Source organism: Corvus hawaiiensis, chromosome 10 (genome assembly GCF_020740725.1).
Source record: "Corvus hawaiiensis isolate bCorHaw1 chromosome 10, bCorHaw1.pri.cur, whole genome shotgun sequence".
NCBI classification, from domain to species: domain Eukaryota; kingdom Metazoa; phylum Chordata; class Aves; order Passeriformes; family Corvidae; genus Corvus; species Corvus hawaiiensis.
This window is the reverse complement of record NC_063222.1, coordinates 4427579-4454000: the sequence shown is the minus strand read 5'-3', so window position 1 is coordinate 4454000 and position 26422 is coordinate 4427579. Positions and strand designations below refer to the sequence as shown.

The following is a 26422-nucleotide window of genomic DNA, read 5'->3' as shown; positions in this document are numbered from 1 at the left end:
GCAGCTGAGAATGGCAGGAGAGCAGGCTGGAGGCAAAGTGCGAAGGGAAGAGAGCAAATCGCTGATGCATTCCCAGGTGATCACTACAGAGACACCCAGGGGGAACCCCAGCTCCATTTCCATCACTCGTGAGAAGAGACAAGCCAGCGGTTGTTTGGCTGCCTTCCCTCTCTCTGCCAGCCCCAGAACACAAAGGTGAATTTATCAGCCAAAGAGGAAGGTGAACAGTATTTTCGCAGCTTTTGCTGGTATAAAAATACCACAGAGGGCTTTTATGTCAATAGTTTCACCTCAATGCTTTGCTTCTGTTACAGCACAGTTACTGACACACTGATCCTGAGCTGGAAGGGACCCACAGGGATGATCCTGTCCAGCTCCTGGCCCTGCACAGACACCCCAGCCATCCCAGCCTGTCCCTGGAGCATTGTCCAAACGCTCCTGGAGCTCTGGCAGCCTTGGGGCCATGACCATTCCCTGGGAGCCTGTTCAGTGCCCGACCGCCCTCTGGAGGAAGAATCTTTTCCTGATACCCAGCCTAACCCTCACCTGACACAGCTCAGGTCCCGTCTGTGGTCACAGAGAGCAGAGGTTGGAGCTGCCCTTGGTGGAAGCTGCAGCCCCTGATGAGCTCTGCCCTCAGCCTCCTCTTCTCCAGGCTGAACAGACCGAGTGACCTCAGCTCCTTCTGCCTTTGTTGCAGGAAGTTTAATCGACGTTTGTTTTCCAACCCTTGGTCTATATTTACAAATCTAGGCAGTACTCGACCCTCAGAGACTGTAAACCCCAAAACTCTGCCTACAACCCTCACTGCAGGGCAAGGCATTGCCCACTTCTCCTCAAGATCTTCCCCTTCACCAGTGGGACAAGAAGACACCAGCAGGGAGAAATCATCTGGAATTTCCTGGAATGAGGGCCTCTTCCCTGTCCCAGTGGTGGCAGACACCCCAATGCTCCTGAAAATACTCTGAGCAGAACAGGGCATGGAGGAAAAGAAACAGCTGGTCTGAGCATGCTTTGATCCTTTCCTTCACATTTAAATTTGGGTAACCATGAGTTAGGGAAGCCTCCCTGCCTTTGGGGAACACCTGAGCCTGCAGTGCTTGGCCTCTGCAGCAGTGACGCAGATGTGTGAGATGATCCCAAGGAGATTATCTCCCTGCTCCCAGCAGCACCCAGAGAGGCAGCCTTTTCTGCAGGGAGTGAAACTGGATTGAAGAGACATTCTTCTGTTTGCTTAGGCCACTTCCAGCTTGTATTCCAACGTCAGTCTGGATTTGGGGGCCTCCTGGCCATGTCTCCACAGACATATACCTGCCAGAGTTTGTAAAACCCCTTGTACAGCTCAATTAACAGTCCCACCTGTGCCTTGGACACTGTTTCCTACAGCATTCTCCCTGAGAAACTGGCTGCTCATGGCTTCCATGGGTGCACTGTGTGCTGGGCAAAAACCTGGCTGATGGCTGGGCACAGGGAGTGGTGGGAATGGAGTTACATCCAGATTGGGCTGGGCACCACTGGGGAACCCCAGGGCTTGGTGTTGGGCCCTGTTTAATATCTTTATCCATGATCCAGACGAGAGGATTGGGCACCCTCACTACGTTCATAAGTGACACCAAGCTGGGTGGGAGTGTGGAGGGCAGGAAGGCTCTGCAGAGGGATCTGGACAGGCTGGATCCATGGGCTAAGGATAATGGGGTGAGGGTCAACAAGGCCAAGTGCCAGGTCCTGCCCTTGCGTCACACTAGCCCTGTGCAACTCCAGAGTGGCTGGCAAGCTGGAAAATGCCCTGGAGGTGCTGGTGACAGTGGCTGGACGTGAGCCCAGGTGTGCTCAGGTGGGCAAGAGGCCAATGGCCCCTGGGCTGTCCCAGCCATGGTGTGTCCAGCAGGCCCAGAGCAGTGACTGTCCCTCTGTGCTGGGACCTGTGAGGCACCTTGAGCGCTGTGTCCAGTTCTGGGCCCTCACAGCAAGAGAAACATTGAGAGCTGGAGCATGTCTGGGGAAAGGAAGGGAGCTGGGAAGGGGCTGGAGCCCCAGGAGAGGCTGAGGGAGCTGGGAAAGGGGCTCAGGCTGGAGCAAAGGAGGCTCAGGGGGGACCTTGTGGCTCTGCACAAGTCCCTGACAGGAGGGGGCAGCCGGGGGGGGGTCAGGCTCTGCTCCCAGGGAACAGGATGAGAAGAAACAGCCTCATGGTTATGGCTGAAATGCTAAAATAAGGAGCAAGTTCCACTGTGCCCAGTGCTCTGTAGAGACAGCTGTTATCAGTTCCTTTTGCCAATAACACACATCCTGTGAATACATTTACATGGGAATTGGGATCCTGCTGATCTGCAAATCAAAGTAAAATATGATGTTTCTTTATGCAGAGCGTGTGATGCTGCAAGATGCACAGGAAGGAGCCTGAAGGAATCAAGATGATATGTCCCTCCCTTATGAAGAGACCAAAAAACATGGGAAAAGGGCAGAACATTAGAGTCAAGGTGGGCCAGGAAGCTCCCTCTTGCCTTCCTCCTTTCTGAAGATTTAGTGAAGGGAGCCCAAATGGAGTGGGAGTTATAGGGAATTTAACAAGGGTTTGGAGAAGGGCACAAAGAGGCACAGGGAGTTGAACCAGCACTTTTCTCCACCCAGATCTGCAAAGGACAATGCTGCTTTGCAGCCAAGTTGTTTCACCTCTTAATCCTGTTCCTTCCTCACATCCCCCCTTAGGAGGTCAGTGTCATGCAAGAACAAAGATTAAGTGACGATTAAGAACATTTAAGTGAAGATTAAAGATTAAGAACAAAGAGTGAGTGAAAAATCATGAGTAGAAAACATTTGTGGCAAGGAGCTGCTGTAACAGCTCCCAAAACAGCAATTTCCCTCTATCCAGTTATGTGTAATCCCCAAAATTGATCCCAAGTGGAGAAGAGTGGCTCGTGCCTACACTGCTGAGGTCTCTGGGCTGCTCTGACTACATCCAAATCAACTCCTGGTGGAAACCTTCCGGCTGCTCCTCAGCTGAGCAAATGCTGAAGCCCATCCATAGGTCCTGCTAATCTGTGCTACCTGAGATTGAGTTTTGATGTTAATATTTTCATGGTTTTTTTTCAACAGATAACCAACCAAAGAAAAAAAAAACCTATAAAAACAAAAGTGGGAACTACTTAAATTCCTGATTCCAAGTGCATCATGGAAGTTTCATAAACCAACCTGCACAGTTTCTTTTCAGGACCGATGGAATGAGTCACCTGCTATATTTGCCATGTTTGCCATGTAAAAGGCAAACAGGGATGCTCAGGTGGGGGTTGTGGCATTTGCCTACTGACCTGCAGGCTGAAAAAGCCACACTTCTGGAAGTTATGGAAAGGAGTTTGTTTTTTCCAGCAGCACACACGTGTGGCTGCAGAGCCAGCCTGGCAGCTCCCGCTCCCCTCCGCCTCTCTGCCCCCACACCACCCACACAGCACATGGACACGCTTCCAGAGCAACAGGAACCACATTACTTGGGAATCATTAGTGAACGTTGGCGGCTCTGCTGCCAAGGGGGATGGACCAGGCTCTCAAACAGCTTTTCCCTGGAGTGTGTGTGGCTCCTTTTCCATGTGAGCTCCCACTGCCATCCTGCTGCAGCCCTTCCTGGCTCTGTGCTGCCCAGAGCTCTGCCATGCCCAGCACCTGTGCAGCTCTTTGCTGGAAGGGGAGCAGAGATCCTGCTAGGAATAACCTTTATCCCCAAGTGCCAGCTCACCTTCCTGCTGAAAGAGCAGATGGAAATGAGCAGAGCAGAACAGAATCATTTAGGCTGGAAAAATCAAGCCCACCCATAAACCTTACACTGCTGAGTCCACAACTTGTTGCCTGGGAACAGAGTCTGACCCTCACCAGCTGCTCCTTCCTGTCAGGGAGTTGTGCAGAGCCACAAGGTCCCCCCTGAGCCTCCTTTGCTCCAGGCTGAGCCCCTTTCCCAGCTCCCTCAGCCGCTCCTGGGGCTCCAACCCCTTCCCCAGCTCTGTTCCCTTCTCTGGACTCACCTCCGCCCCCTCAATACTCACTCTGTGCACTTGGCTGTGAATTCCCTTTAATGTGGATGTCTGTTGTGGGAATTCATACTTGTTGGGTGAGACAGATCTTGTCTGTTGGGAAATTCTTCATCCTGGTCAGGCCACTGGAGCTGTGCAGTGTCCCCAGGTGGCTTCAGGTGTGGCTGTGGTGTCTGTACAGCTGCTCTCTGGTGATACAGGGCTAGTGCTGGTGTGGTCATAGGGGATACCAGAGGGAGCAGGAGCTTTCCTGGAAATCCTCTCCAAAGCTTTTTTCCCAAAACTTCTGCAGAAGCTCCTCTGTTAATTTGGCCCTGGAGTGCTCATCTGCCTCCCTGGCTCTGGAAGTGTTTTGTAGACACAGGTGTTCCTCTTGGCTGGCTCTTCAGAGGGACTAAAGAGGGGATGTTTCCCAAACTGAAAACTGACAGAGCCAGTGTGACGTGCCTGTCTCCATCTATCACGACGACATGATTATTCTGTTGGCTCTTGCCAAACCCTGGCTTTTCCTGGCAACATCTAAGTAGTGATCCCTCACGGTGTTCTGGACCTAGAGCAGTGGCAGCTGCACACAGGGAATGTCCCGTGGGTGGAAGAACTGCTGGAGAGCTGCCACGAGCATCCTCGGAACTCCAGCATGGCCAAGCCTGCCGTGACCCCACACTGCAGCAGTTACAGGAACAACTTGTTGCTCAGAAATGAGACATTCTCAAACACATGGGGCTTTTCCGAGGAAAACGAAAGGGCAGGGAGCAGAGCCCATCTCCAGGAGGGCTGACCACCTCTCTGGGACAGCAGGAAGGTAAAACTCTCTGAATGCCTCTCCCAAAGCCATGTTGCTCCTTCTATGGTGTTTAACAGCTTTTCTTAACCAGGATGGTGCTTGATAGGGATTATCTTCTGGAACACATGACACTGCTGTTGGCAGAGTGGGGTTGCACCAGGAGAGGTGGCTCTGGTTGCCCTCCCAGCTGCCAGGACTCAAGAGGTCGTGTCCATACAGGCCCTGCCAATCTTCATCTCCCCAAAGTGTTAGTGAGATCTGATGTGGCCAATGGAAGACAAAACCACTCCATGCAGGACCTGAAGGAATGTCAGGAAGCTGCGCTGGGGGGAGATTTAGGTTAGATAATAGGAAAAGGTTCTTCCCCCAGAGGGTGCTGGGGCACTGAACAGGCTCCCCAGGGAACGCAGATGGCCCCAAGGCTGCCAGAGCTCAAGGAGAGTTTGGACAACTCTCTCAGGCACAGGGTGGGATTGTTGGGGTGTCCTGTGCAAGGCCAGGAGTTGGACTCCATGATCCTTGTGGGTTCCTTCCAGCTTGGGGTATTGTGTGATTCTACGATTCCATGATAGCCGGCAGGGCAGACACCCATCGGTGACAGTGACAAGCCTGGAGAGCAGTGTGGAGGTGTGGCTGCTACTGGCAGCAAGGGCAGTCATCACTATCCCTGGCAGCTCCCAGCTCTTTCAAATTCCCTGTGTGTGACTCACACTCCAACAGCAATCCCACAGCACATTCAGGTGGTTCAGTTCAGTAGCCAGGACAGTCTGGGGGTCCCAACTTCTCCTTCTGAGGCTGTTGTGGGAATCACAAGTGAGCTGTGAGACCTTGCATAAAGGAATCACAGATCACAGCAAATGTCCTGGTTGGAAATGAGAGGAAAAAATACAGACAAGGATTAGGTGCAGGAAATGGCTCTCCTGGGCCCTCCACAATCCGTTAAACAGGTTCTAATTGGCTCATTTTATAAAACACTGATATGGAGCTGGAAAGGAAATGTGAGGCTGCTGCGTAGTACAGACCTGACTGAAGGTACTTCAGATATGAGCCCAAGTGTGCTAGGAGCTTTTTGCTCTCTGCCTCCCGGACTCAAAAAGTGACCACAACCCACCACCAGGAATTAGGGGGTGAGGAGAGGCCTCATCAGGGCTGTGGGGAGATCTGACCCCTGCTCTGGAACATTGAAAGATCTGTTAGTGACACTGCAGGGCTGTGAGCAGGATGTGGATGTGATTGTAGGTGATCCTGCGCAGCCTGGAGAGGCCACGTGGTCCCAGGCCTCAGAGGCTCTCCTGTTCTTCTCTCCATGCACTTCACAAGCCTAAATGCATTATTTAACTGCTCTCTTTTTAAAAGACTGGGGCAGAGGTTTGCCTGAGATGATTATTGCTACTACTTGCAGAATTAAACTGGGGATTAAAATAGATTTTATTTAATTAACCTGAATGAAATAAATGTTTGTGTCTGATTCAGTCTCAGGAGAGGTGTCAGAGCAGACAGTGCCGGTAAAACTGACTGACCTGTGCTTTTTCCAGTGGGATGAGCACAAAAATCTCTCTGTGGAATCTAGAGGTGATTCCTTAATCTCCTTAACCTGTCTCAGGGACACACTTGGCTGGCAACAGCGCAGCAATGCAGGGCTGGGGCTGGGATTGCAGAGCTGAGTGGTTGGAATCATGCTTGGGTGTTTCCATGTTCCAGTGGAAGTGAAAGCAGCCCGGGATTCGGTGAACAAAAGTACCACAAAGGCATGGATATTGCTGTTCTTCGGGTCCTGCTGCTGCCCTCAGCGACACGTGGCCCAAGTGCCCAGATCCGAGTTTCCTCATGCCAGCCGGCCTGTGGACAGCTGCATGCAGAAAACCCAAGAATTCCAAGAATTGCTCCATCTGCCTCCAAGTGCTTGCGAATCCAGCTCTAAAATCCTCACGCACCACCTGCGTCCTGGCTGTCTGTGGGAGTGATGGCAGCTAAGTGCTGAGACAGAGAGGGAAGTGCAGTGGGATTATCTGCCTAACCCGCTTATCCCACACTTTTCCTGAAAAGTGCACGCCCATTGATCCCAATAAACGCATCCCTCGGCCCTTCCCTTATCCAGAAGCGTGGCAATCAGGAGGGAAGGCAGTTCAGTGCCACCCCTCTCCTCCCACACGAGGCCATCACCATCACCACAAACAAGGGTTCACTTCCACATGTTTCATAGAATCATGGAAGCATTGAGGCTGGAAAAGCCCTCTAACATCGAGTCCAACCATTAACCTGGCACCACCACGTTCGCCACTGGCTCGTAGCAGGAAGAGTGTGTCCAGCAGGCCCAGGGTTGTGCCTGTCCCCTGTGCTGGCACTGCTGAGGCTCCTCAAGAGCTGTGTCCAGTTCTGGGCCCCTCTGTCCAGGAATGACATTGAGGGGCGGAGGTGAGTCCAGAGAAGGGAACAGAACTGAAGATGTGTCTGAAGTGCCAGGAGCAGCTGAGGGAGCTGGGAAAGGAGCTCAGCCTGGAGCAAAGGAGGCTCAGGGGGGACCTTGTGGCTCTGCACAACTCCCTGACAGGAGGGGGCAGCCGGGGGGGTCGGGCTCTGCTCGCAGGGAACAGGGACAGGACAAGGGGAAATGGCCTCAAGATGTGCCAGGGGAGGTTCAGGTGGGATATCAAGGAGGAATTTCTTCACAGAAAGGGTGGGCAGGCCTTGGAAGGGGCTGCCCAGGAAGGTTTGGAGTCCTCATCCCTGCAGGTGTCCAAGGAATGCCTGGACATAGCACTCAGTGACCTGGGCTGGGTGACAAGGTGGGGATCGGTCACAGGTTGGACATGATGATCTTGGAGGTGTTTTCCAGCTGTAATGATTCTGTGATTTTGTGAACTATGTCCCTAAGTGTCCCATCCACACACCTGAACCCTTCCTTTTGCAGCAGCACCCAAACACCCACACAACCAAACATGGAACACCCAACCCCCACCCTGCAGTTGTTTCTGTTGCTGAATAAGGTGGAAACATTCAGAAAAATGCTGGGAAGCACTGCATTAATCCTTTTTTTTGGACACACCGCTTCTCCAGACCTTTTTATTCCAGCTCTCCCATTCAACCACCTGCTGCTGTTACACCCCTGAAGATACAAACTGGAGGTTTTCCTACACCACATCAGACGGTGGTGTAGAAGCCCAGCAGTCCAGGAGAGGATTCCTGAAGGACTTAGGCTCTGTAAAAACGAGTCCTACACCGCTTGACTCCAAAGGCTGGTTCAAAGGTGAGTGTTAGTTTTCTTATTGCCCCATGGGATAAGAGGAGTAAGAAACTGTAGTGCTGTATTAGTCATTCTTGAGAGAGTCATTAACTCTTATTTGTACGAAACATATTTTTCAGGGGCTGAACTATCACCTGTTGGAATGTTTAGGAACTAACTGAGGAGAGAGGGGGCCAGGGATGTGGATGGGGAGCAGGCAGGGATGGGTGAGAAGCCACAAATGATACATTTATTACGGAAAATTTAGACCTATTTTATTTATGCACACTTCATACATATATAGATACAGGGGTATATGGGAGTATATGTGTGAAGTCAGATATAAAATTACACACTCATTATGTGTTATTCCAAGGGGAAATGGGTTCAAACTGAAGGAGTTGGTTTAGATTAGATATTAGGGGGAAAAAAAAAAATCTTCCCTGTGAGGGAGGTGAGGCCCTGGCACAGGGTGCCCAAAGAAGCTGTGGCTGCCCCTGGATCCCTGGCAGTGTCCAAGGCCAGGTTGGACCTTGGGGCTTGGAGCAGCCTGGGACAGTGGAAGGTGTCCCTGGCCATGGCAGGGGGCGGGATGGGACGGGCTTTAACCACTCCACGATTCCATGATGATCCCTTCACATAAATATACACCCACAAAGGCGTAGCTCTGTGTACAAACCATTCTCTAATAAGATATAATTAAACGACTAATAAGATTTATCCGTAAATACGAATAACCACCTCAACCCGCGCCCGTTGCGCAGCGGCGCTCGGGCGGGCGGGGCGCGGCGGGGCCCGGGGGCTGCGGCGGGGCCCGGGGGCTGCGGCGGGGCCCGGCCCGCGGAGGGGAGGGGAGAAGGCGAATCCAGCCCCGGAGCTGCGGAGCCGCCCCGGCCGGGCGGGGCTGAGGCCGCGGGTCCCGCCCCTGCAGCCGCGGCGCGGCCCGGCCCGGCCCGGCATGAGGCTGAGCCGGGCGGCCGTGCTGGCACAGGCCAAGGCGGCCGCGCTCGACGGCGTCCGCCGCCTCAACTGCTGGTGGGCGCGGGGACAAGCAGGGACGGGCCGGGGGACAGGGACTGAGGGGGGTACAGGCAGGGGTGACGAAGGAGGACAGGCTCGGATGAGGCTGAGAGGACAGTGATGGAGGGAGGGCGGGGATGGAGAGGGGACAGGCAGGCCTGGGGGTGGGGGCACAGGCAGGGATCAGGAGAGAGGACGGGCAGGGATGGATGAGGGGTGGCAGGCAGGGCTGAGGCTGGGGACACAGGCAGAGATGGAGAGGGGGGTTCAGACGGGGCTGGGAAGGGGAGACAAGGATGGAGGGAGGGCAGGAAGGGCTGGGGCTGGGTGTCAGGCAGGGATGGCGAGGCGGGACAGGGCTGGGGAAGGGCAGACAGGCAGGAGTGGGGAGCAGGCAGCGCTGGGTGAGGGGGGTCAGGTAGGGCCCGGTGAGGCAGAACGGGCAGGGCTGGAGAAGGGGAGGCACAACAAGGCCTGTGACAGACTGTGCCGGAGCTGTTTGGTGGGGCCAGGCTGGGAGCTGGGGCTGTGACCCCGGCTGGGGGGGGTGCAGGGGGAGGCTCAGCCCTGCTGTGCTCTCCCTGACCCCCCTCTCCTCTCGCAGGGGCAGCCACCTGACAGATGTAAGTACTGGAGGAGCCAGAGGAGCCTGGGCCCGCAGCCGGAGTGGGGACACCATGGAGGCGATGGGGTTGGCAGGGCACTGGGGAGGGCCTGGCTTTGGGCTGGCCCATTGCCTGTGAGCTGCAGGGCTTCTCAGGGTTGATTAGCGTCTCACACTACAAAAAAAAAGGGATTGCTTCTGTTTCCACATTGGAAAATTTCTCTCCAAGGCCCAGCATGAAGCCCCGGAGAGCAGGACCCCGAGTCCTACCTCTGTGGTGATTTTGGATGAGGTTCTGTTGCTAAGGGAGGGCTGGCAGGGGTGGGAGGGAGCCTTTCCTGCGTGTGGAGGCTGCAGAGTTGCTGGAGCAGAAGAACAATGGGACGCTGGCTGGTATCTGCACTTCCACTCCTGAGCAGAGGCCGGAGGAGCTGCTGACGCTGCACTTGCTGTGTCAGAAAATCTCTGGTGCTGTTAAGCTTGGGTTAGACTGAAGCAAACCCAAATTCCTGGTGGTGCTTTTTGTGATTTCTATTGGGTTTATTTGTATTTTCCCCCACGAGTGCCAACTTGTTGTTTCTGTCTCTTCCTGCCCAGATATCCATATGCCGGGATTTGCCCAACATCGAGGTGATCACGTTCAGGTGAATGCCAGTTTGCCAGCTTTGGAGAGGGCAAGGAATTCACCTTTTCCTGGGGATGGTTTCTTCCCACATTGCTGGGGTTGTGTGTGTGAGCTGCCTGGCTCTTCATGCCCCACTTCTCAAGCAGCAGGGATACAGAAATGATTATTCCTCAGTAGCTCCTCTGCACCATTCCCTGTGCTCCTTGAGAAAATACTCCCTGTTTTGACAAGTGATAAAACCCCTTAGGATTGTTGCTCCTGAAGTTCTATTCCACAGTTTGGACAGGGATCTTCTTGGCCTCTGTATGTGGCCTGTTTCCAAAATGCTTGTTGAAATATTTCATGGATTTCTTTGAGCTTCTCCTTTCCATAATACACCCAACTTTCACTTACCCTGGGGATCCCATGGAGCCAATGCCCTGCAAATCCAAGCCTTTTAACTTGGGAATCTTACATGGGTTCTCCTTGGGTGGGTCTGAGGAGAAAAGGGGGCAGGTTTGGGGGGAGCAGAGGCTCTTTGTCATCCTCAGCAGAGCAGAGTGATGCCCCTTCCAATTCTTCGCTCTGTTGACAAAGATGAAATGCCACAAGCCACGGGCTGGGGTGAGGCTGGGGTGAGGCAGTTTCAGGAGAGGGAAGTGCTGTGCTCCCTGCTGGCTGGGGCAGCGAGGGCGCGGTGGGCTCTGACCGTGTCTCCGCAGCGTGAACGGCATCTCGGACCTCGAGCCGCTGCACCGGTGCCAGAACCTGAGCGAGCTGTACCTGAGGAAGAACAACATCACGAGCCTGGATGAGCTGTTCTACCTGAAGGCGCTGCCACGGCTGCGGGTGCTGTGGCTGGCAGAGAACCCCTGCTGCGGGCCTGACCCCCACCGCTACCGCATGACCGTGCTGCGCAACCTGCCCAGCCTGCAGAAGCTCGACAACCAGGGTGGGCTTTGGTCACCTGCAGCAGGAAAATGGGGATGTGTTGGCTGCTCTCAAAGGCGTCCTTTGAGTTTTCCTAGAGTCAGGAGGTGTTAGGGGTTGGTTAGATTAAGTGCTTCTAAGCTGTTTTCTCTCTTTGTCTTCTCCTTTCTCTTCCCCTTTCCCATCTGCTTCCTCTTCCTCCTTCCCCTTTTTCCTTCTCCATCCCTATCCCCTTCCCTATCCCCTTTCCCTTTCCCTTTCCCTTTCCCTTTCCCTTTCCCTTTCCCTTCCCTTCCCTTCCCTATCCCGTTCCCTATCCCCTTCCCTATCCCCTTCCCTTCCCCTTCCCTATCCTCTTCCCTATCCCCTTCCCTTCCCTTCCCTTCCCTTCCCTTCCCTTCCCTTCCCTTCCCTTCCCTTCCCAATCCCTTCCCCACTGTAGCAGGAATGAGTGCCTCATTATAGCTCAAACCGTACCACTAATTAGTGGTTTTTAGCGCTCTCTCTTTGCTGTGGCCAGACAAAGGTTCTAGAACTGCATCTGCTGCTGTAGAAAAGCTGCTCTGTTTTTTATTTCCCATCCGGTAGCAGCAATTTGGTGGCTTTCGGAGCCTTCTCCAGAGACAAAAAACAGCAAAGCATGTTTGCATCCCTCCCTGATACCCTTCTCACTTTGAGAGGCTGGTGATTGCTTCCAGCATTCTCCTGCACAGGTTTCACTGCAGGAGGAGGGTGAAAGCAAAATGCCAGACAATTTTTGGACCAAACCCCTTGGGAACAGCTCTGCAGCAGCAGAACCTGCCCTGTTAGAGATGCTCTTCCCCTGGGCTGCTGCAGTTCATAGCAGCAGGTGTTTGTTGTGGCCTTTGCAGCTGTGACAGAGGAAGAGCTGTCGCAGGCCCTGGTGGATGGCGTGGAGATCACGGCCCCCCCAGCCCGGAGGAGTGTGGAGAACGGCTGGTCTGAATCCTCCACATCCAGCACTGCCGGAGCCACGACGGAGCCCCGGAGCGAGCTGCTCAGCTGCAGCCTGGAGGAGACAAAGTGAGGGCTGGGGAGCTGCCAGTGTTTCTGTTTCTGCGTTTCTGGGCTGAGCTCGTGTAGCAGGAAAGGACCCTGACATTGCAGGGTGCATTGCAGGCCGGTGCAGGCCTGTTCTGGTTACTGCAGTGGAGCTGTGCTGGTTCAGTGGCACTGCTGGGGCTGCTTCTGTGTCTGCCAAACAGGTTGTGCTGTGGGGGGGTGACTCGAGCTCACCAGCTGCATGTGCAGTCAGGGATGGATCCTCTCTCATCTGGGAGCTCCAGTCCATTTCCTGGAGTCCTCTAGCTGGATATTTATTCCTTGCATGGTTGCCTGTGATGAGGAAGGATTGACCTGGCAGAGGAAGGTTCTCCCAGCCGGTCATAATAACATTTGCTTTTCCTCCCTTTTTTTAGCAAAACTCAGGAGGAGCTTGATATGAAGCCTGTTCCCAGGGATAAATATTCCTCCTTTTCCCCTCAAGAGACAGATTGCAGCCACAAGAAGAGAGTGAGTATCTTTTAAAGACAAATTGCTTTTCCTTGTATGTGGGGCTGAGCCTCAGCATTGAAGGATGTGAAGAACCTTGGATGACCCCCAGAGGAGGGGAACAGAGCTGATGCCGGGCTGGAAGAAATGTCCAGGAGCAGCTGAGGGCTCTGAATTTGTCTGGTTTGGAGAGAAGGAGGCTGAGGGGTGACTTCATCTCCCTCTGCAACTTCCTGAGGAGGGGATGTGGGGAGGGAGGTGCTGAGCTCTTCTACCTGGAATCCAGCAATAGGAGACATGGGAAAGGTTCAAAGTTGTGCCAGGGGAGGTTCAGACTGGACATTAGGAAGTGTTTCTTTAGAAGGAGGAGGGTAAAACCTTGGGAAGGATCTGCTGAACAGGAAGCTTAGGTGGTTGCTCAGCCCCCTCTATCGTGTGGCCTTGGATGAACCTGGATTTTGGTGATTAGCTGGGAATTGCTGAGTGCTGGACTTGGTGCCATCACATCAATCAGCAGCGCAAGATCTAACCCACGCTGCCTCACTCTGCCTTAGCTGCTTACAGCAGCACCACAGGCTCTGACCATTAAAAAAGGGGGAAATGGTCCCCCATTGCAGCTGGAGCGGTTCAGGTTGGATGTTGGGCAAAAGATTCTCCCTAGAAGGACAGTTATTTAGGCTGTGGAATCTCTCCCTGGAGTTCTTCAAGACATGGTTTGACAGAACCACGGCCCGGTGTTGGCAGTGGTCCTGTGGTGGTAGCAGGGCTGGGGACCTTCAAGGGTCCCTTGCACAGAGCACCAGCTCTGCTCATTCCTCAGAGCAGAGGGCTTCTGTCCTTTCCCATCCTACACACGCTGGGGAGCGAGGGCGGCAGCTCCTGAATGTGCCTTTCCTTACAGAAGCCAGGCTGGAGCGTGGCCGGCAGCCAGAGGCGTGTGGCCAGCCGGCGCAGGGCCGGGCGGATGGGTTTGTCCTGCATTCCAGCCTCGTCACGTGCCGCATGCAGCTTCTGCCTGTGTTTGCCCCGAGGGCTCGGCTGTTAGTCCCGCTCCCGTGGCTGCAGGTGGCTGTTCCAAACTGCTGCCAGCGGTGGTCGTGGTGGTGGTGGAGGAATTCCTAGAAAGAGCAGGGAAAATCGAGTGTTCTTGTCCTGGCTGGCTGGTACAAAGCAGTGTCTGTCTTGTCCCGACAGAACAATGTCCTGAATGCCATCCTGCTTCTCATGAAGGAACTGGACGCAGAGGGGCTGGAGATCATCCAGCAGACCGTGGCGAGGAGGCTCCAGGCCTTCCAGAAGGAGTTGCAGGAGGAGTGACAACGCCCACCCCCATTCCAGCCTCCCTGGAGCCCCAGCCCCCAGCGCTGTCCTGCCCACACATCCCTGGCTGCAGCCAAAGCCTCGGTGCTCCCTGCTCTGCTTCCCGTGCAAGGGGCTGGGCTGGGATGCTCCTTCTCTGGAGATCTCCTGCTTGTGCAGCAGGCTCTGTCACTGTACCCTGTGTGGCTGGGGCTCTTGGATGGGAGCTGCAGGCAGATCAGCAGAGCAGAAGGGAACAAGGCTGCAGCCAGAGGTGCTGTGTGATCCGAGGGGGAGCAGAGCCTGCTGATGGCTGGGAAGGTAGGTCTCTGACCCTCAGCACAGCACCTCTGAGGGCACTCTGTACCACAGAGATTTGGTGAAGTCTGACAGGGAGGCATTTCCTGAGATCGTCACCAAGAACTGTCTGGTGCAGGTGGTGAAGGTCAATGGCCAGTTATTAATTTATCTTCCAGCTCCTGGCTGACTTCTCAGGTCCTTGCTGGTGCACACAGCACCTGCTGTGGTGGTCAGGCAGCCCAAGGAAAGCTCAGAGCAGCCCAAAGGAAAGCTCGGAGCAGCCTAGGTGAACCAGAAATGACTCCCAGGTGCTGAATGCTCAGCTGTCCTCTCACCCACACGTTCCCTGCAGGCATTAGAGCAGCTTAAGGAAACATCCCAGTTAAAATGCCCTGAGCGTTGCTGCCTGCTTTGCACAGGCATCAGGGGTGGCTGTTGCTCTTTAACTGATAAAACTGCATTTACCAAGTTTTACAGAGCTGTTAAATCCAAACTAAACTGTTGTGACATACCAAATAAACCCAATTATCCCTCAAGGCCGTGTAAGTGGTGGCTGGAGTTCAGCAAAGGCCTGGCTGGGGGCACTGCTCCATTACCTCTGGTTCAGGGAATGCATTGTGAGCCCTTCGGAGCAGGAGGAGGGCTGGGAGCCCCGCGCCTTCCCGCTTCACTGCGCCTCTGGAACGGTGAGCCTGCTCTCAGTGCTGCTTTGCAGGGGCACTGGGCTGTCTGGGAACCTTCTGGCAACCGCAGCAAAGGCGAGGAGCAAAAGAGGTGCTGAGGAAAGCTCAGTGCAGATGGGCAGGACGATGGCCCCGAGATACGGGACACGAGCCCTCCGTGCCTCCCAGCGCTGCACGGGCGATGTGGCCTTTCCATGGCCCCCCTGGCCCTGTTTGTGCAATGTCTGTGCTGCCAGGAAGGAATGCTCCTCAGAGATGCTGACAGCCCTGTGTCCACAAGCCTGTTTGCCTGACCTTGGTGGGAAGGGACACAGTTTGAACCTCGTCACTTGGGGGGAGATTTGCTGATGCCTTTAACTCCTCGAATGACCTTCGTTCTTGCCTTGTGTGTTAAACCCAGCTGCAGTTGTGTGATTTATGATGTCCCACACTTCCTTTGACAGCCAGGGCCTGGGAGACTCACCCTGCTGAGTGCAAGTCTTCTCCCAGGCCCCTGGCCTGTCCTTGTCAAGGAGCAGGGGAGCTGTTGTTGGGGTGAGCTGGACCCCCCCAGCTTTTCTGGGATGCAAGTGATCAAAGGAAGCGTCCATCGGGACTTGTTGGTCATGGGGCTGGTGGAGCAATCACTGTGCCCTTGAGGCCACACTTACTCAATTTCTGGAGAAACTGGGCTGCTCGCTGGCTATGTGCCATGCTCGTCATCCTTGGCTGCTGCTGGTGTTGCCCTTGGAGCTCCCAACTGCTCCTTGCAGCATCCCAGCAAACCCTGGTGGGAGCCCGGCCCCTCCAGGCCCTGACAGCCTGCCTTGCGTTGCAGGATGCTCCTGGAGGTTTGCTCTGCCCTCTTTTCAGGGTGGGCTGGATGTGCTGGGAAGTCTGGGAGCACAGTCATATCCCCTCCTGCTCATCCTGGGAATGCAAGTGCCTGTCCATTTTCTCCCAGGAATTTGGCCCTCCAGGTACTTTTTTTGGTGGAAATGAGGTATGAGGGCTGCAGTGACTCCTGTCCCTCAATGTGCAGCTGGTCTGAGCCTGGGGGCACCCCTGTCCCCATTCACATCCTAAACCTGGCTGCTGCAGAGCTGTGCTGCCGACAGATTTTCCACGTGACCTGCTCTCACCCTGCCCTGCCTCAGCCGGGAATATCGAGCGGTGAACGCAGATGATTCCCAGCTGTGGAAAATGCCAGCGGCCCTGCAGAGCCACTTCCCTTCAAACCATCCTCAGGGACTCTGAGAGCTGATGGTGAGGCAGGTGTGAGGCCCGTGGCTGAGGGAGGGAGGGAAGGAGTGGGCTGGGGTTCCCCCAAAGTGGAGTGGCACATGGGATAGTGGAAGAGCCCAATTCCACCCAGGAATTCCACCCCAAGTCTCTGCCTGGGGTCTCCAGAGCAGATACTCATTCAAGAGCAGCAATGCTGCCTCCATCACCAAGGTCTGCTATTTCAGGGGTCCAGGGAAGAAACAATAGTTACCATCTTCCTCCAGAGCCTAAAATGTGTCCAGTTAGGGGAAAAGCACTGAAATCATGGGATCATGGAATGGTTTTGGGTGGGAAGGGACCTGAAAGCTCATCTCATTCCACCCCTCCCATGGGCAGGGACACCTTCCACTAGCCCAGGGTGCTCCAAGTCCCATCCAACCTGGCCTTGGACACTGCCAGGGATCCAGGGGCAGCCCCAGCTTCTCTGGGCACCCTGTGCGAGGGTCTCTCTGCCCTCACAGCTGAGAATTTCTTCCCAATATCCCATCTAACCCTGCAGCAGTGGGAAGTAATTTCCCCTTGGCTTGTCACTCCACACCCTTGTCCAAAGTCCTTCTCCAGCTTCCTTGTTGGCTCCTTCAGGCCCTGCAAAGCCACAATGAGGTCACCCCAGAGCTTTTCCTCTCCAGGCTGAACAATCCCAGCTCTCGCAGCCTTTCCTCCCAGCAGAGCTGCTCCATCCCTCTGCTCATCCTGGAGCCTCCTCTGGGCTCTCTCCAGCAGCTCCACGTCCTCCCTGTGCTGGGCCCCAGGGCTGGGGCAGCTCTGCAGGTGGGGTCTCACCTGAGGGGGCAGAGGGGCAGAATCCCAACCCCTTTCCTGCTGCCCACGCTGGGGCTCAGCCCAGCACAGGGGGGTTTCTGGGATGGGCCATGGCCAGCCCTCACCAGCTGCACCCCCAAGTCCTTCTCCAGGGGCTGCTCCATCTGCTCATCCCCAGCCTGGATTGATCCCGGGAGTTGCCCCGACCCAGGGGCAGCACCAGCACTTGGTGCTCTTAAACCTCATGAGATTCCCATGGGTCACTTCTGGAGCTCTGGATGGCCCCTCCAGGGAGTGCCACTCCCCCTCAGCCTGGTGGCACCTGCAAACCTGCTGAGGGTGCCTCGAGCCCTCTGGCTGTGGCAGTGATGCCGATATTGAATATCACTGGTCCCACTGCGGACCCCTGGGACACCACTGGGCACTGATGGCCATCGGGAGTGGCCCTGAGCCACTGCCCCTCTGGATGTGACCATCCAGCCAATTCCTTATCCATCTAACAGTCCATCCACGGAATCCAGCTCTCTCCAATGCAGAGAGAAGGATGTTGGGTGGGATTGTGTCCAGGCTTGACAGAAATGCGGATAAATGACATCCATAACCCCTCCCTTGTGCACTGAGGGAGTCACCCCAGCAGAGGCGGCCAGGGGGCTGGTCAGGGGGAGCTTTCACTTGGGGACAGCTCCATGGGGAGGACAAAATAACGGCATGTTTGACCCCAAAGACTCTGATGCATCCTGGTGCTGGCACTGGCCCGGAGGCTGAAGCCGTCAGCCGACAGCCCCAGGAGGGACATGGCCTGGGAAAGGGGCTCCCTGTGACTGTCTGGCGCAGCCCGAGCGCGCGGAGCTCGGCCAGGCCAGCACACTTGGCCGGCGCCCTGAGAAACTGCCTCACAAACAAGCACAGCACCACCCTAAAGCACTTGGGTGCTTCCCTTGAAGGTGGGAAACGAGTGATATTTCTCTGGAATTGTGAAGCAATTGCAAAAGGATGCTGACCTTGCACTCACCACGACCCGCACAGGGAGCCGAAGCTGCCTGTGGTCCCACTCTCCCAGGCTTTGAGGATGTACAAAACCAGGAAACTTCTTGGCCCGGCATTAACCCAGCTTGGGAAAACCATCGGGCTTTACTTGTCCCCCCCACCCCGCCCTCATCCTGCCGCCCATCCCCCCTGCAATGACCACTCCAGGAGGCAGGTTTGGCTCCAGCAGGTTTTATCTCTAGAGGAGAGCAGCAGCGCCGCGGGCGGTGCGGGATCCGGGGGTCACGGAGCAGCGGTGAGGTGACGGACACGGCGCCTGCGGCCACGGTCGCAGCCAAGCGTCATGCAAGGGGACAGGGGCTCGCCAGGACCCCCGTGCTCAGCCCTCGAGACCCCCACGGGGGATGGAGCTTCACCGGGGCTCAGGGGCACCCAGAAGCCCCCGGGACCAGCTCCGACCCGCTCCGGGATGGCTCCGCATCCTTCTCACTCCCCTCCCGCACGTGGGGCAGGCGACTACAAGCAGCAGCAGTTGGCTCAGGCGGTCAAGCCGCTAAATAAGGACTCAAAATACCCCATCATTAAATAATAATAAACTATTAAGGGAAGATTAAGGGTCTGGGCTGCGCGGCTGGCTCAAGCAACTTTTCTGCATCCGCACAGGGACCAGACCCCGCAGCAGTGATTCGGGGCAGGATTGTGCCATTCTGGGAGCCAGCACCAGGCTCTGCCTGCTGTAAGGGGTTGATGGCAAAGCTACAGGGCTACTGAGAACAGAGGGGACACAGTGCTCCCCCAGCAGCATGTGGGCACGGAGAGGACACGGCAGGGGCTATGGGTCAGGCTGGTGGGACTAGAAGCCCTTCTCGATGCTGAGGGTGCGGCGGGTGACGTGCTCCATCTGCCCCGAGATGTACTCGGTGAGGCTGATCTGGTAGTTGGCGAGCATCTTCAGCATCAGCCGCAGGTTCAGCCACCACTGCTCCTGGGGCAGCCTGTGCCTGTGCAGGGGGACACAGCTCTAGAGGGGACACCTCGGGAAGGGTCCCCTGGGAGATAGTGAACCGCTGGGGCATGGGGACTTACTCAAAATCCGTGACTTTCTTGAGCTCCGTCACGGGGCTGAAGGCCACCACCTTCTTCCGCAGCCCGATCACACAGGCAGTGTCTCCAGAGTTGGCAAACACACGCCCTGGGAGGGGGACACCCCACCTCACTGGGGGCCAAGCCTGGAAGCCTGGAGCAGCAGCCACCAGCCTCCCCCACCCTCCGTGGGAACCCCAGCCCTCGGCTCACCCTTGCTGTAGACTTGCTGCAGCTTCTCCGACATCCACAGCACCGCCTTCACTCCCAGCTTGGTCCCGTAGTTCCGGTCAAAGGGGGTTGGGGCTCCCCCCTGGGGACAAAGAAATGGGGATGTCAGGCCTGCCCAGCTCTCAGGGCCAGTGTGGCCCACGTCACCCCGTCCCCTGTACCTGCTGGAGGTGGCCCAGGACGTTGATCCTGCAGTCAAAGATGCCTTTGCCCTCAGAGGAGTACAGGTTGTAGAGGAACTCGGTGGTGTAGTGCTCGTGGCACTTCTCGTTGCTGGGGGGCAGAGGGAAGGGCTTGGGGGGCTGCTCCTTTCTCCAGCATCCCCAGGGCATTGTCCTCCTTTGTTTCCCATAATGCCTTTTTTGTGCTGTTTTGTTCTCCCTGAGGCCCAGAGCCCCAGCCTGTGTCCCCCAGAGGACCCTGGGGCTGGGGTGGGGACAGCAGCGGAGGCATCCAGCGGCCCCACGGCCAAGCGTGTGCCCACTGTGCCAAACCTCACCGTGCCCAAGAACCCTCTCTGGCCATGGGAAGGGCTCAGCTCTGGCCTTGCTCCCTGCCACGGGGCTGGGGTTTGCAGGGACTGTCCCCAAGGGCCCCCAACTCACCGCAGCACCAGCCCTCTCTGGATATCTGTCTTCATTTTGTCAGTCAAGTGCTCCACGTTGGCCTGCAAGACGAACACCAGGATGCCGGCAGCCATCCCGCAGCCCTCCGGTCCTGACATCCACCCAGCATCTGCACGGCATGGCCGTGCTCCCACAGCTCCTGCCCTGCTCTGGAGCCCTCCCTTCCCCAATTTTCCTTCTCATTTCAGCCAGAGAGCCGCTCCTGCCCACTCACCTTTAAGTCGTGGATAGTGAAGGGGTCTTCATAGACGTAGGCGGCGTCGGCACCCACGGCGATGCCGGTGACCGTGGACAGGTACCCGCAGTAGCCCCCCATGGTCTCCACGATGAACACGCGACGCTTGGTGCCCGACGCCGACTGCTTGATGCGGTCGCAGCTCTGTGCCCAAAGCAGGGGAGGTCACACCAGGGCAAGCCACCTTTGCTTCCCCAGCACGGGCCATCGGCCACTCCAGGCCATGATGGAAGGTGGTGGAGCGGGGCGGCCCCGTGAGCTGTCCTCGTCCCTGTCCCTCACCTCCATAGCGGCGTTGACGGCCGTGTCGGAGCCCAGGCTGAAGTCGGTGCCGGGCACGTTGTTGCTGATGGTGGCAGGGATGACGCACATGACGATGCAGAGCTCCTCGTACTGCCCGCGCGCCTCCACCAGCTGCAGCACCCCCTCGTACGCCTGCAAGCAGCCGAGGGATTGGGAAATGCTGGCCCTGCAGCCGGATCCACATCCCAGAGAGATTCCTTTGGGACGCCCACAGCCACCCCGGCCCCCACTGAACCGAGGATTCCGCCGCACCTCAAAGCCCCCGATGACCAGCAGCCCCTGGATGTTGAATTTGCGCACGTTCTCCACAATCTTCTCCATGCAGGTCTTGGGCAGCGTCCTGTGGTGGGGAAGGGGGTGCAGACGGTGGGGTGAGCATGGTGGGAACACCTCTCCCCTATGCCCCTCTCCCCAGGGCCGCACTCACCGCTTGGTGCCCAGCATGGAGCCGCCACGGCCCAGCCATCCCGCCACGTCGTGCCAGCCCACCTCGCGGACCTGCGGGCACCAGCGCCGGGTTAGGGGTGGGAAGAGCCCCCCCTGCCACCCTCCAAGCCCAACCCCATCCCCTGGGACAATCCCAGGCTCACTGTCCCCTTACCTGCCCCTTGGCCAGGCCCTCGAAGCCGTCGCTCACCACGTAGACGGTGTGTCCCTGGCAGATCCCGATGCGCACGGCCGAGCGCACGGCAGCGTTCATGCCGGCGGCCGGCGCTCCCACGTTCAGGATGGCCATGCTGAAGGGGCTCTACGGGGACAGGGATGGGAACAGCACATCCCTGCGTGTCCCCAAGGTGGCCATGGTGTGCCCTGCTGCTCCCCATCACCCCTCACCTTCTCCTGAGCTGGCTTCTGGTGTGCCAGCAGCTTGTAGATGTTCCAGTTGTTCTCAAAGCTCCTGCAAGGACACGGTGACATGTCCCCAAGGCACATCTGGGAGAAGGGGGAGTCTCCCCAGTGCCCCTGGGGTGTGACTGGGGACATCCTTCTGGCTGCAGGAGCCAACAGCTTCCCCACAAGGAGAAGCCCCCATCCAAGAGGGATGTCTCCCCAAGTCCTGGTCCCTGCTCCTCACCTTCCACGGAGCTGGATGGCCTCCTCAAACCTCTTCTCATCCATGGCCTTCTGCACATCCTTTGTCTTGGGCCAGGAGAAAGATGCAGCACCGTGACACGCACATTCACAGGGAGAGGAGGGGGACCCCCACCCAAATTCCCCGGTACTCACCACCTGCACACACTCCATGAGCGGCAGCCGCACTGACTGGTTCCCGGAGAGGCTGACCACGCAGGCCGGGGTGTCCGGCGTGGCCTCCAGCAGCGCCATCACCGCCTCCATCCCCATCTTGCTGCTCTGCAAAGGGACAGGGGCACCTGTGACACTGGGGCCACCAGTGCCAGCTGGGTGGGATGCTCAGGGATGCTCCCTCCCACAGGCTTGGAAACCACGTGGCTGCTGATTCACTGCTGGAAAGCCGATGGCTTTATTTAAAAATCCATTAAATTTGGAGTAAATGAGGAGAAACGGGTGCACAGCTCTGCCCAGCACAGCGAGGCCAAGCCCATCCGAGCCTCACCCTGGCTGGCAAATCCTTTCCTTTGGGCAGAGGGATGGCAGGAGCAGGCTTCCCCCTCTCCGTGTCCTCCCCTGGACCTACCAGCACGCGGTCAAAGGCGGACGGGGTCCCTCCGCGCTGCACGTGGCCGAGGACGGTGACCCGCGTGTCAAAGCCCAGGCGTTGCACCACCAGCTGTGGGGAAGAGGGGACATCACGTTGGGGACTGGCCAGTGTCCGTGGGTGCCAGGGCGGTGCCGGGGCGGTCACTCACGTCCTTCACGTAGTTGGAGGAGATGGGTTTGCCGCTGCGGTCGATGGCGCCCTCGGCGATGATGATGATGTTGAGCCGCGAGCCCCGGCTGCGTGTCTGGCACGAGGGGAGGACAAAGGGCCACCACGGCTCAGCCAGAGCTCACCGTGGGCCACGTGTGAGCACCCTCCCCTCCCTGCCATCCGTGCTGCCCCGGGGGTGGCTCAGGTCACGGGCAGCCGAGCCCCCGAGCCAGCGCTGCCCCTGGCACGCGAGGGCTGGATTTGCGCTCGGCTGAGTGCCCCGGTTCACAGGGACAATGGCGGCAGCTCCCGAAGCTTCGCAGGGGCCGGGCACCGGCTGCAGGGCTCAGCCCGGGCCCCTGCGGGGACACCTCGGGGGGGAACAGGGGATGGGATGCTAGGAACCCCCCCTCACCTCCCCGAGCCTCTCGCACATGAGGTCCTCCCAGCCGTCCTCCGGAGGGGATTCAGGGATGAAGAGCCAGTCGGCGCCCGAGGCCAAGCCGGACACCAGCGCCAGGTACCTGGGGGGACACGGTGGTGGGAGCGCTGACCCCGAAACGCGGCATCCCGTCCCACCCATGGGCTTCCCCACCCACGGGAGCTTACCCGCAGTGGCGACCCATCACCTCCAGCACGAACGTCCGCTGGTGGCTGCAAGGACCCGGGTGGGAAGAGAAGGAGGTGGGTGGGTGTGATGGCCGGGGCGGTGCAGCCCCCAGCCCCCAGCCCCGTCCCGCTCACCTCTGCGCCGTGGTGGTGATGGCGTCGATGACCTCCATGATGCGGTGCAGCGCCGAGTCGGTGCCGATGGTCATGTCGGTGCCGCAGAAGTCGTTGTCGATGGAGCCCACCAGCCCCACGATGTTCAGGCGGCAGTTCTCCCGCGCCACCTCCTCGCTGATCTGCCCTGGGGGGGTCACAGCCACCACACCGGTTATTTCAGGGCACTCACGTCCCCACCATCGTGGGGCCGGAGCCCAGCCCTCCTTGGGGTCACAGCACCGGGGTGACCCTCCGGACCTCACCACCCTCAAACACCTCCATCTACACCCCCGGGGCTGGGAGGGGCTCACCCACCATCTCGGACCAGCTCCTCCAGCAGCCCAGCCCATTCGGAGCGGAAGATGTCAGCGCCGGTGAGGCTGCCGTCGCCGCCGATGACGCACAGGTTGGTGATGCCGTGCTCCACCAGGTTGCGGGCGGCCCGGAGCCGGCCCGCACGCGTGGTGAAGGCCTTGCAGCGGGCGCTGCCGATCACCGTCCCGCCCTGGGGACAGAACGCGGCATGCGGCTCGTCACGCATGTTTGGGGGGCTGGGATCTGGGGTGCCACAGCCCCGTGGTGATCCTCACCAGCTGGATGATGTTGGAGACGCTGAGCCAGTTGGCTTGCTTGATGTTGTCACCCCCCTCCACCAGCCCCTCGTAGCCCTGTGGAGAAGCAGAGGGTGGAGGTGAGGGGTACCCCGGCACAGGGGGGTGGATCCCCCCAACCATGATGGGGAGCAAGGGGTACCCCAACCTCATAGATGAGGAAGACCTTGGCTCCCACGTATATCCCCATGCGGGTGACGGCACGGACGGCGGCGTTCATGCCTGGAAAAGTGATATGTGAGCTGGAGTATTCCCATGGGATCCTGAGCCCCACATGGGATGGGATCCTATAGGTGACCCTGAGGTGTCTCCTTGAGTGGGCGGGGAGCCACGTGGGCTGAGACCGAGGAAACTCAGCGCACAGCTGGGCCTGGGGACGAGAAACTGCCCGGGAGCGAGTTGCTTATCCCGGGTGGGGCGGGGGGGGGGGGGGGGGGGGGGGACGGCGACGGGGACAGGGACGGACACACCCCCTCCGTGGGGCTCCCCCCGTGGGGCCCCTGCCCTCCCACGGCGACGGCCCGAGGGTGGCGGGGACGGGGCAGCGGCGCGGGTGTGGGGCACACGGGAGGGGGGTCCCCATCCGCCCGCCCCGGGGACGAGCGCGGGCCGCGGAGTCCGGCCCCGGGGGTCGCGGTCGCGGGCACGGACACGCGGGGAGGCCGCGGGCCCGGCCGAGCCCCCGCCCCGCCCCGCCGGGCGCACCTTGCGCGTCGCCGCCGCTGGTGAGGACGGCGATGGCCATCCCGGCCCCCGCCATCCGCAGCCGCTCCAGCTCCGCCGCCGCCATCGCTGCGCTCCCGGCACCGGCGACACGCCCCGGGACACGCCCCGGGACACGCACGGACCGCGGACACGCCCCGGGACACGCCCCGGGACACGCACGGACCGCGGGGACACGCCCCGGGACACGCCCCGACCGCCGCGGCGGCGCGACAGGCAGGGTGACGCGTCGCGCCATGTCGCGCCATGGTGTGCCATATCGTGCCGGCCAGTGGGCACATGCCCCGCCATCCCGGAGCGCGCCATCCTGCATGGTGTCCATCCCAGAGTCTTGGAGGAATTGGCTGATGGAGCTGGACAGCCGCTCGCAAGGATATTTGAAAGGTCCTGGCTGTCCGGTCAAGTCCCAGGTGACTGGGAAAAAAAGGAGTCCTTGTCCCCATCTTTAAAAAGGGAGGAAAGGAGGAGCCTGGGAACCGGACCTACCGGCCCGTCAGCCTCCCCTCTGTGCCTGGGAAGATCAGCGGGCAGACCCTCCTGGAAGCTCTGCTGAGGACAGGAGGTGATTCGGGACAGCCAGCACGGCTGCACCAAGGGCAAGTCCTGCCTGACCAGCCCCCTGGCCGCCTCTGCTGGGGTGACTCCCTCAGTGCACAAGGGAGGGGTTATGGATGTCATTTATCCACATTTCTGTCAAGCCTGGACACAATCCCACCCAACATCCTTCTCTCTGCATTGGAGAGAGCTGGATTCCGTGGATGGACTGTTAGATGGATAAGGAATTGGCTGGATGGTCACATCCAGAGGGGCAGTGGCTCAGGGCCACTCCCGATGGCCATCAGTGCCCAGTGGTGTCCCAGGGGTCCGCAGTGGGACCAGTGATATTCAATATCGGCATCACTGCCACAGCCAGAGGGCTCGAGGCACCCTCAGCAGGTTTGCAGGTGCCACCAGGCTGAGGGGGAGTGGCACTCCCTGGAGGGGCCATCCAGAGCTCCAGAAGTGACCCATGGGAATCTCATGAGGTTTAAGAGCACCAAGTGCTGGTGCTGCCCCTGGGTCGGGGCAACTCCCGGGATCAATCCAGGCTGGGGATGAGCAGATGGAGCAGCCCCTGGAGAAGGACTTGGGGGTGCAGCTGGTGAGGGCTGGCCATGGCCCATCCCAGAAACCCCCCTGTGCTGGGCTGAGCCCCAGCGTGGGCAGCAGGAAAGGGGTTGGGATTCTGCCCCTCTGCCCCCTCAGGTGGAGACCCCACCTGCAGAGCTGCCCCAGCCCTGGGGCCCAGCACAGGGAGGACGTGGAGCTGCTGGAGAGAGCCCAGAGGAGGCTCCAGGATGAGCAGAGGGATGGAGCAGCTCTGCTGGGAGGAAAGGCTGGGAGAGCTGGGATTGTTCAGCCTGGAGAGGAAAAGCTCTGGGGTGACCTCATTGTGGCTTTGCAGGGCCTGAAGGAATCACCAGGAAGCTGGAGAAGAGACTATTTACAAGGGCTTGGACAGAGGGGAATGGCTTCAAAGTGACAGAGGGCAGGGTTAGATGGGATATTGGGAAGGAATGGTTCCCTGTGAGGGTGTGGAGGCTCTGGCACAGGGTGCCCAGAGAAGCTGGGGCTGCCCCTGGATCCCTGGCAGTGTCCAAGGCCAGGTTGGACGGGGCTTGGAGCAGCCTGGTACAGTGGAAGGTGTCCCTGCCCATGGGAGGGGTGGAATGAGATGGGCTTTCAGGTCCCTTCCCACTCAAAACCATTCCATGACAGTATTCCATGCCATAGCAGGCTGTGGGATGCCATTATGTGCCACCCCAGGCTGTGCCATGCTCTGCCAATGAGATGAGCTGGAGCTTTTATTAGAAATTTCGCATTTTAAGATTTTTAATTTATAATTATTTTAGGTGTAATTAAAAAACAAACCTGTGGAGGAAGCCCTGCCATGGATTTCTCACCCCCACCTCCCAGCTCAGCTACCCAGAGTGTCACCCCTTTCCAGGGAGGGAGGTCCTGTTGCTGCTGGGTGCCCTCTC

The 26422-nt window shown here is 58.0% G+C and overlaps 2 protein-coding genes across 4 annotated transcripts; one reads left to right on the top strand and one right to left on the bottom strand.

Moving 5' to 3' along the window:
* Positions 1-8950: 8950 nt before the first annotated feature.
* CFAP410 (cilia and flagella associated protein 410) lies at positions 8951-14834 on the top strand. Of its 2 annotated transcripts, XR_007205832.1 has the most exons (8): positions 8951-9064; positions 9654-9672; positions 10251-10297; positions 10980-11209; positions 12060-12231; positions 12627-12720; positions 13894-14319; positions 14475-14834. XR_007205832.1 is itself a non-coding variant. In XM_048314908.1 (7 exons), exons 1-7 carry the CDS (start codon positions 8988-8990, stop codon positions 14014-14016), a joined length of 762 nt encoding a protein of 253 aa, XP_048170865.1. In that variant the 5' UTR covers positions 8951-8987; the 3' UTR covers positions 14017-14834. The 2 variants fall into 2 exon arrangements, 1 of the variants encoding a protein (XP_048170865.1); XM_048314908.1 differs by having other exon boundaries at positions 13894-14834.
* Positions 14835-18208: 3374 nt separating this feature from the next.
* PFKL (phosphofructokinase, liver type) lies at positions 18209-24501 on the bottom strand. 2 transcript variants are annotated; one of them, XM_048314783.1, is made up of 22 exons: positions 24384-24501; positions 23827-23900; positions 23658-23735; positions 23383-23572; positions 23047-23212; positions 22912-22956; positions 22718-22826; positions 22301-22396; positions 22129-22221; positions 21699-21824; positions 21547-21611; positions 21306-21369; positions 21073-21219; positions 20899-20969; positions 20724-20811; positions 20451-20603; positions 20148-20312; positions 19913-19974; positions 19469-19580; positions 19290-19389; positions 19080-19185; positions 18209-18994 (listed from the first exon to the last, which is right to left on the bottom strand). In XM_048314783.1, exons 1-22 carry the CDS (start codon positions 24466-24468, stop codon positions 18847-18849), a joined length of 2343 nt encoding a protein of 780 aa, XP_048170740.1. In that variant the 5' UTR covers positions 24469-24501; the 3' UTR covers positions 18209-18846. The 2 variants fall into 2 exon arrangements, with proteins under 2 accessions (XP_048170740.1, XP_048170739.1); XM_048314782.1 differs by having other exon boundaries at positions 20451-20811.
* Positions 24502-26422: the final 1921 nt, after the last annotated feature.

Excerpts from the sequence above, each read along its gene's own strand:
- CFAP410 (XM_048314908.1), top strand. The coding sequence starts at position 8,988 with ATGAGGCTGAGCCGGGCGGCCGTGCTGGCACAGGCCAAGGCGGCCGCG. Across the intron at positions 10,298-10,979 it reads ATCGAGGTGATCACGTTCAG|CGTGAACGGCATCTCGGACC; the intron begins GTGAATGCCAGT and ends GTGTCTCCGCAG. Across the intron at positions 12,721-13,893 it reads ATTGCAGCCACAAGAAGAGA|AACAATGTCCTGAATGCCAT; the intron begins GTGAGTATCTTT and ends TTGTCCCGACAG.
- PFKL (XM_048314782.1), bottom strand. The coding sequence starts at position 24,468 with ATGGCGGCGGCGGAGCTGGAGCGGCTGCGGATGGCGGGGGCCGGGATG. Across the intron at positions 23,901-24,383 it reads CAGCGGCGGCGACGCGCAAG|GCATGAACGCCGCCGTCCGT; the intron begins GTGCGCCCGGCG and ends TCACTTTTCCAG. Across the intron at positions 19,975-20,147 it reads TCACTATCCACGACTTAAAG|GCCAACGTGGAGCACTTGAC; the intron begins GTGAGTGGGCAG and ends TTCGTCTTGCAG.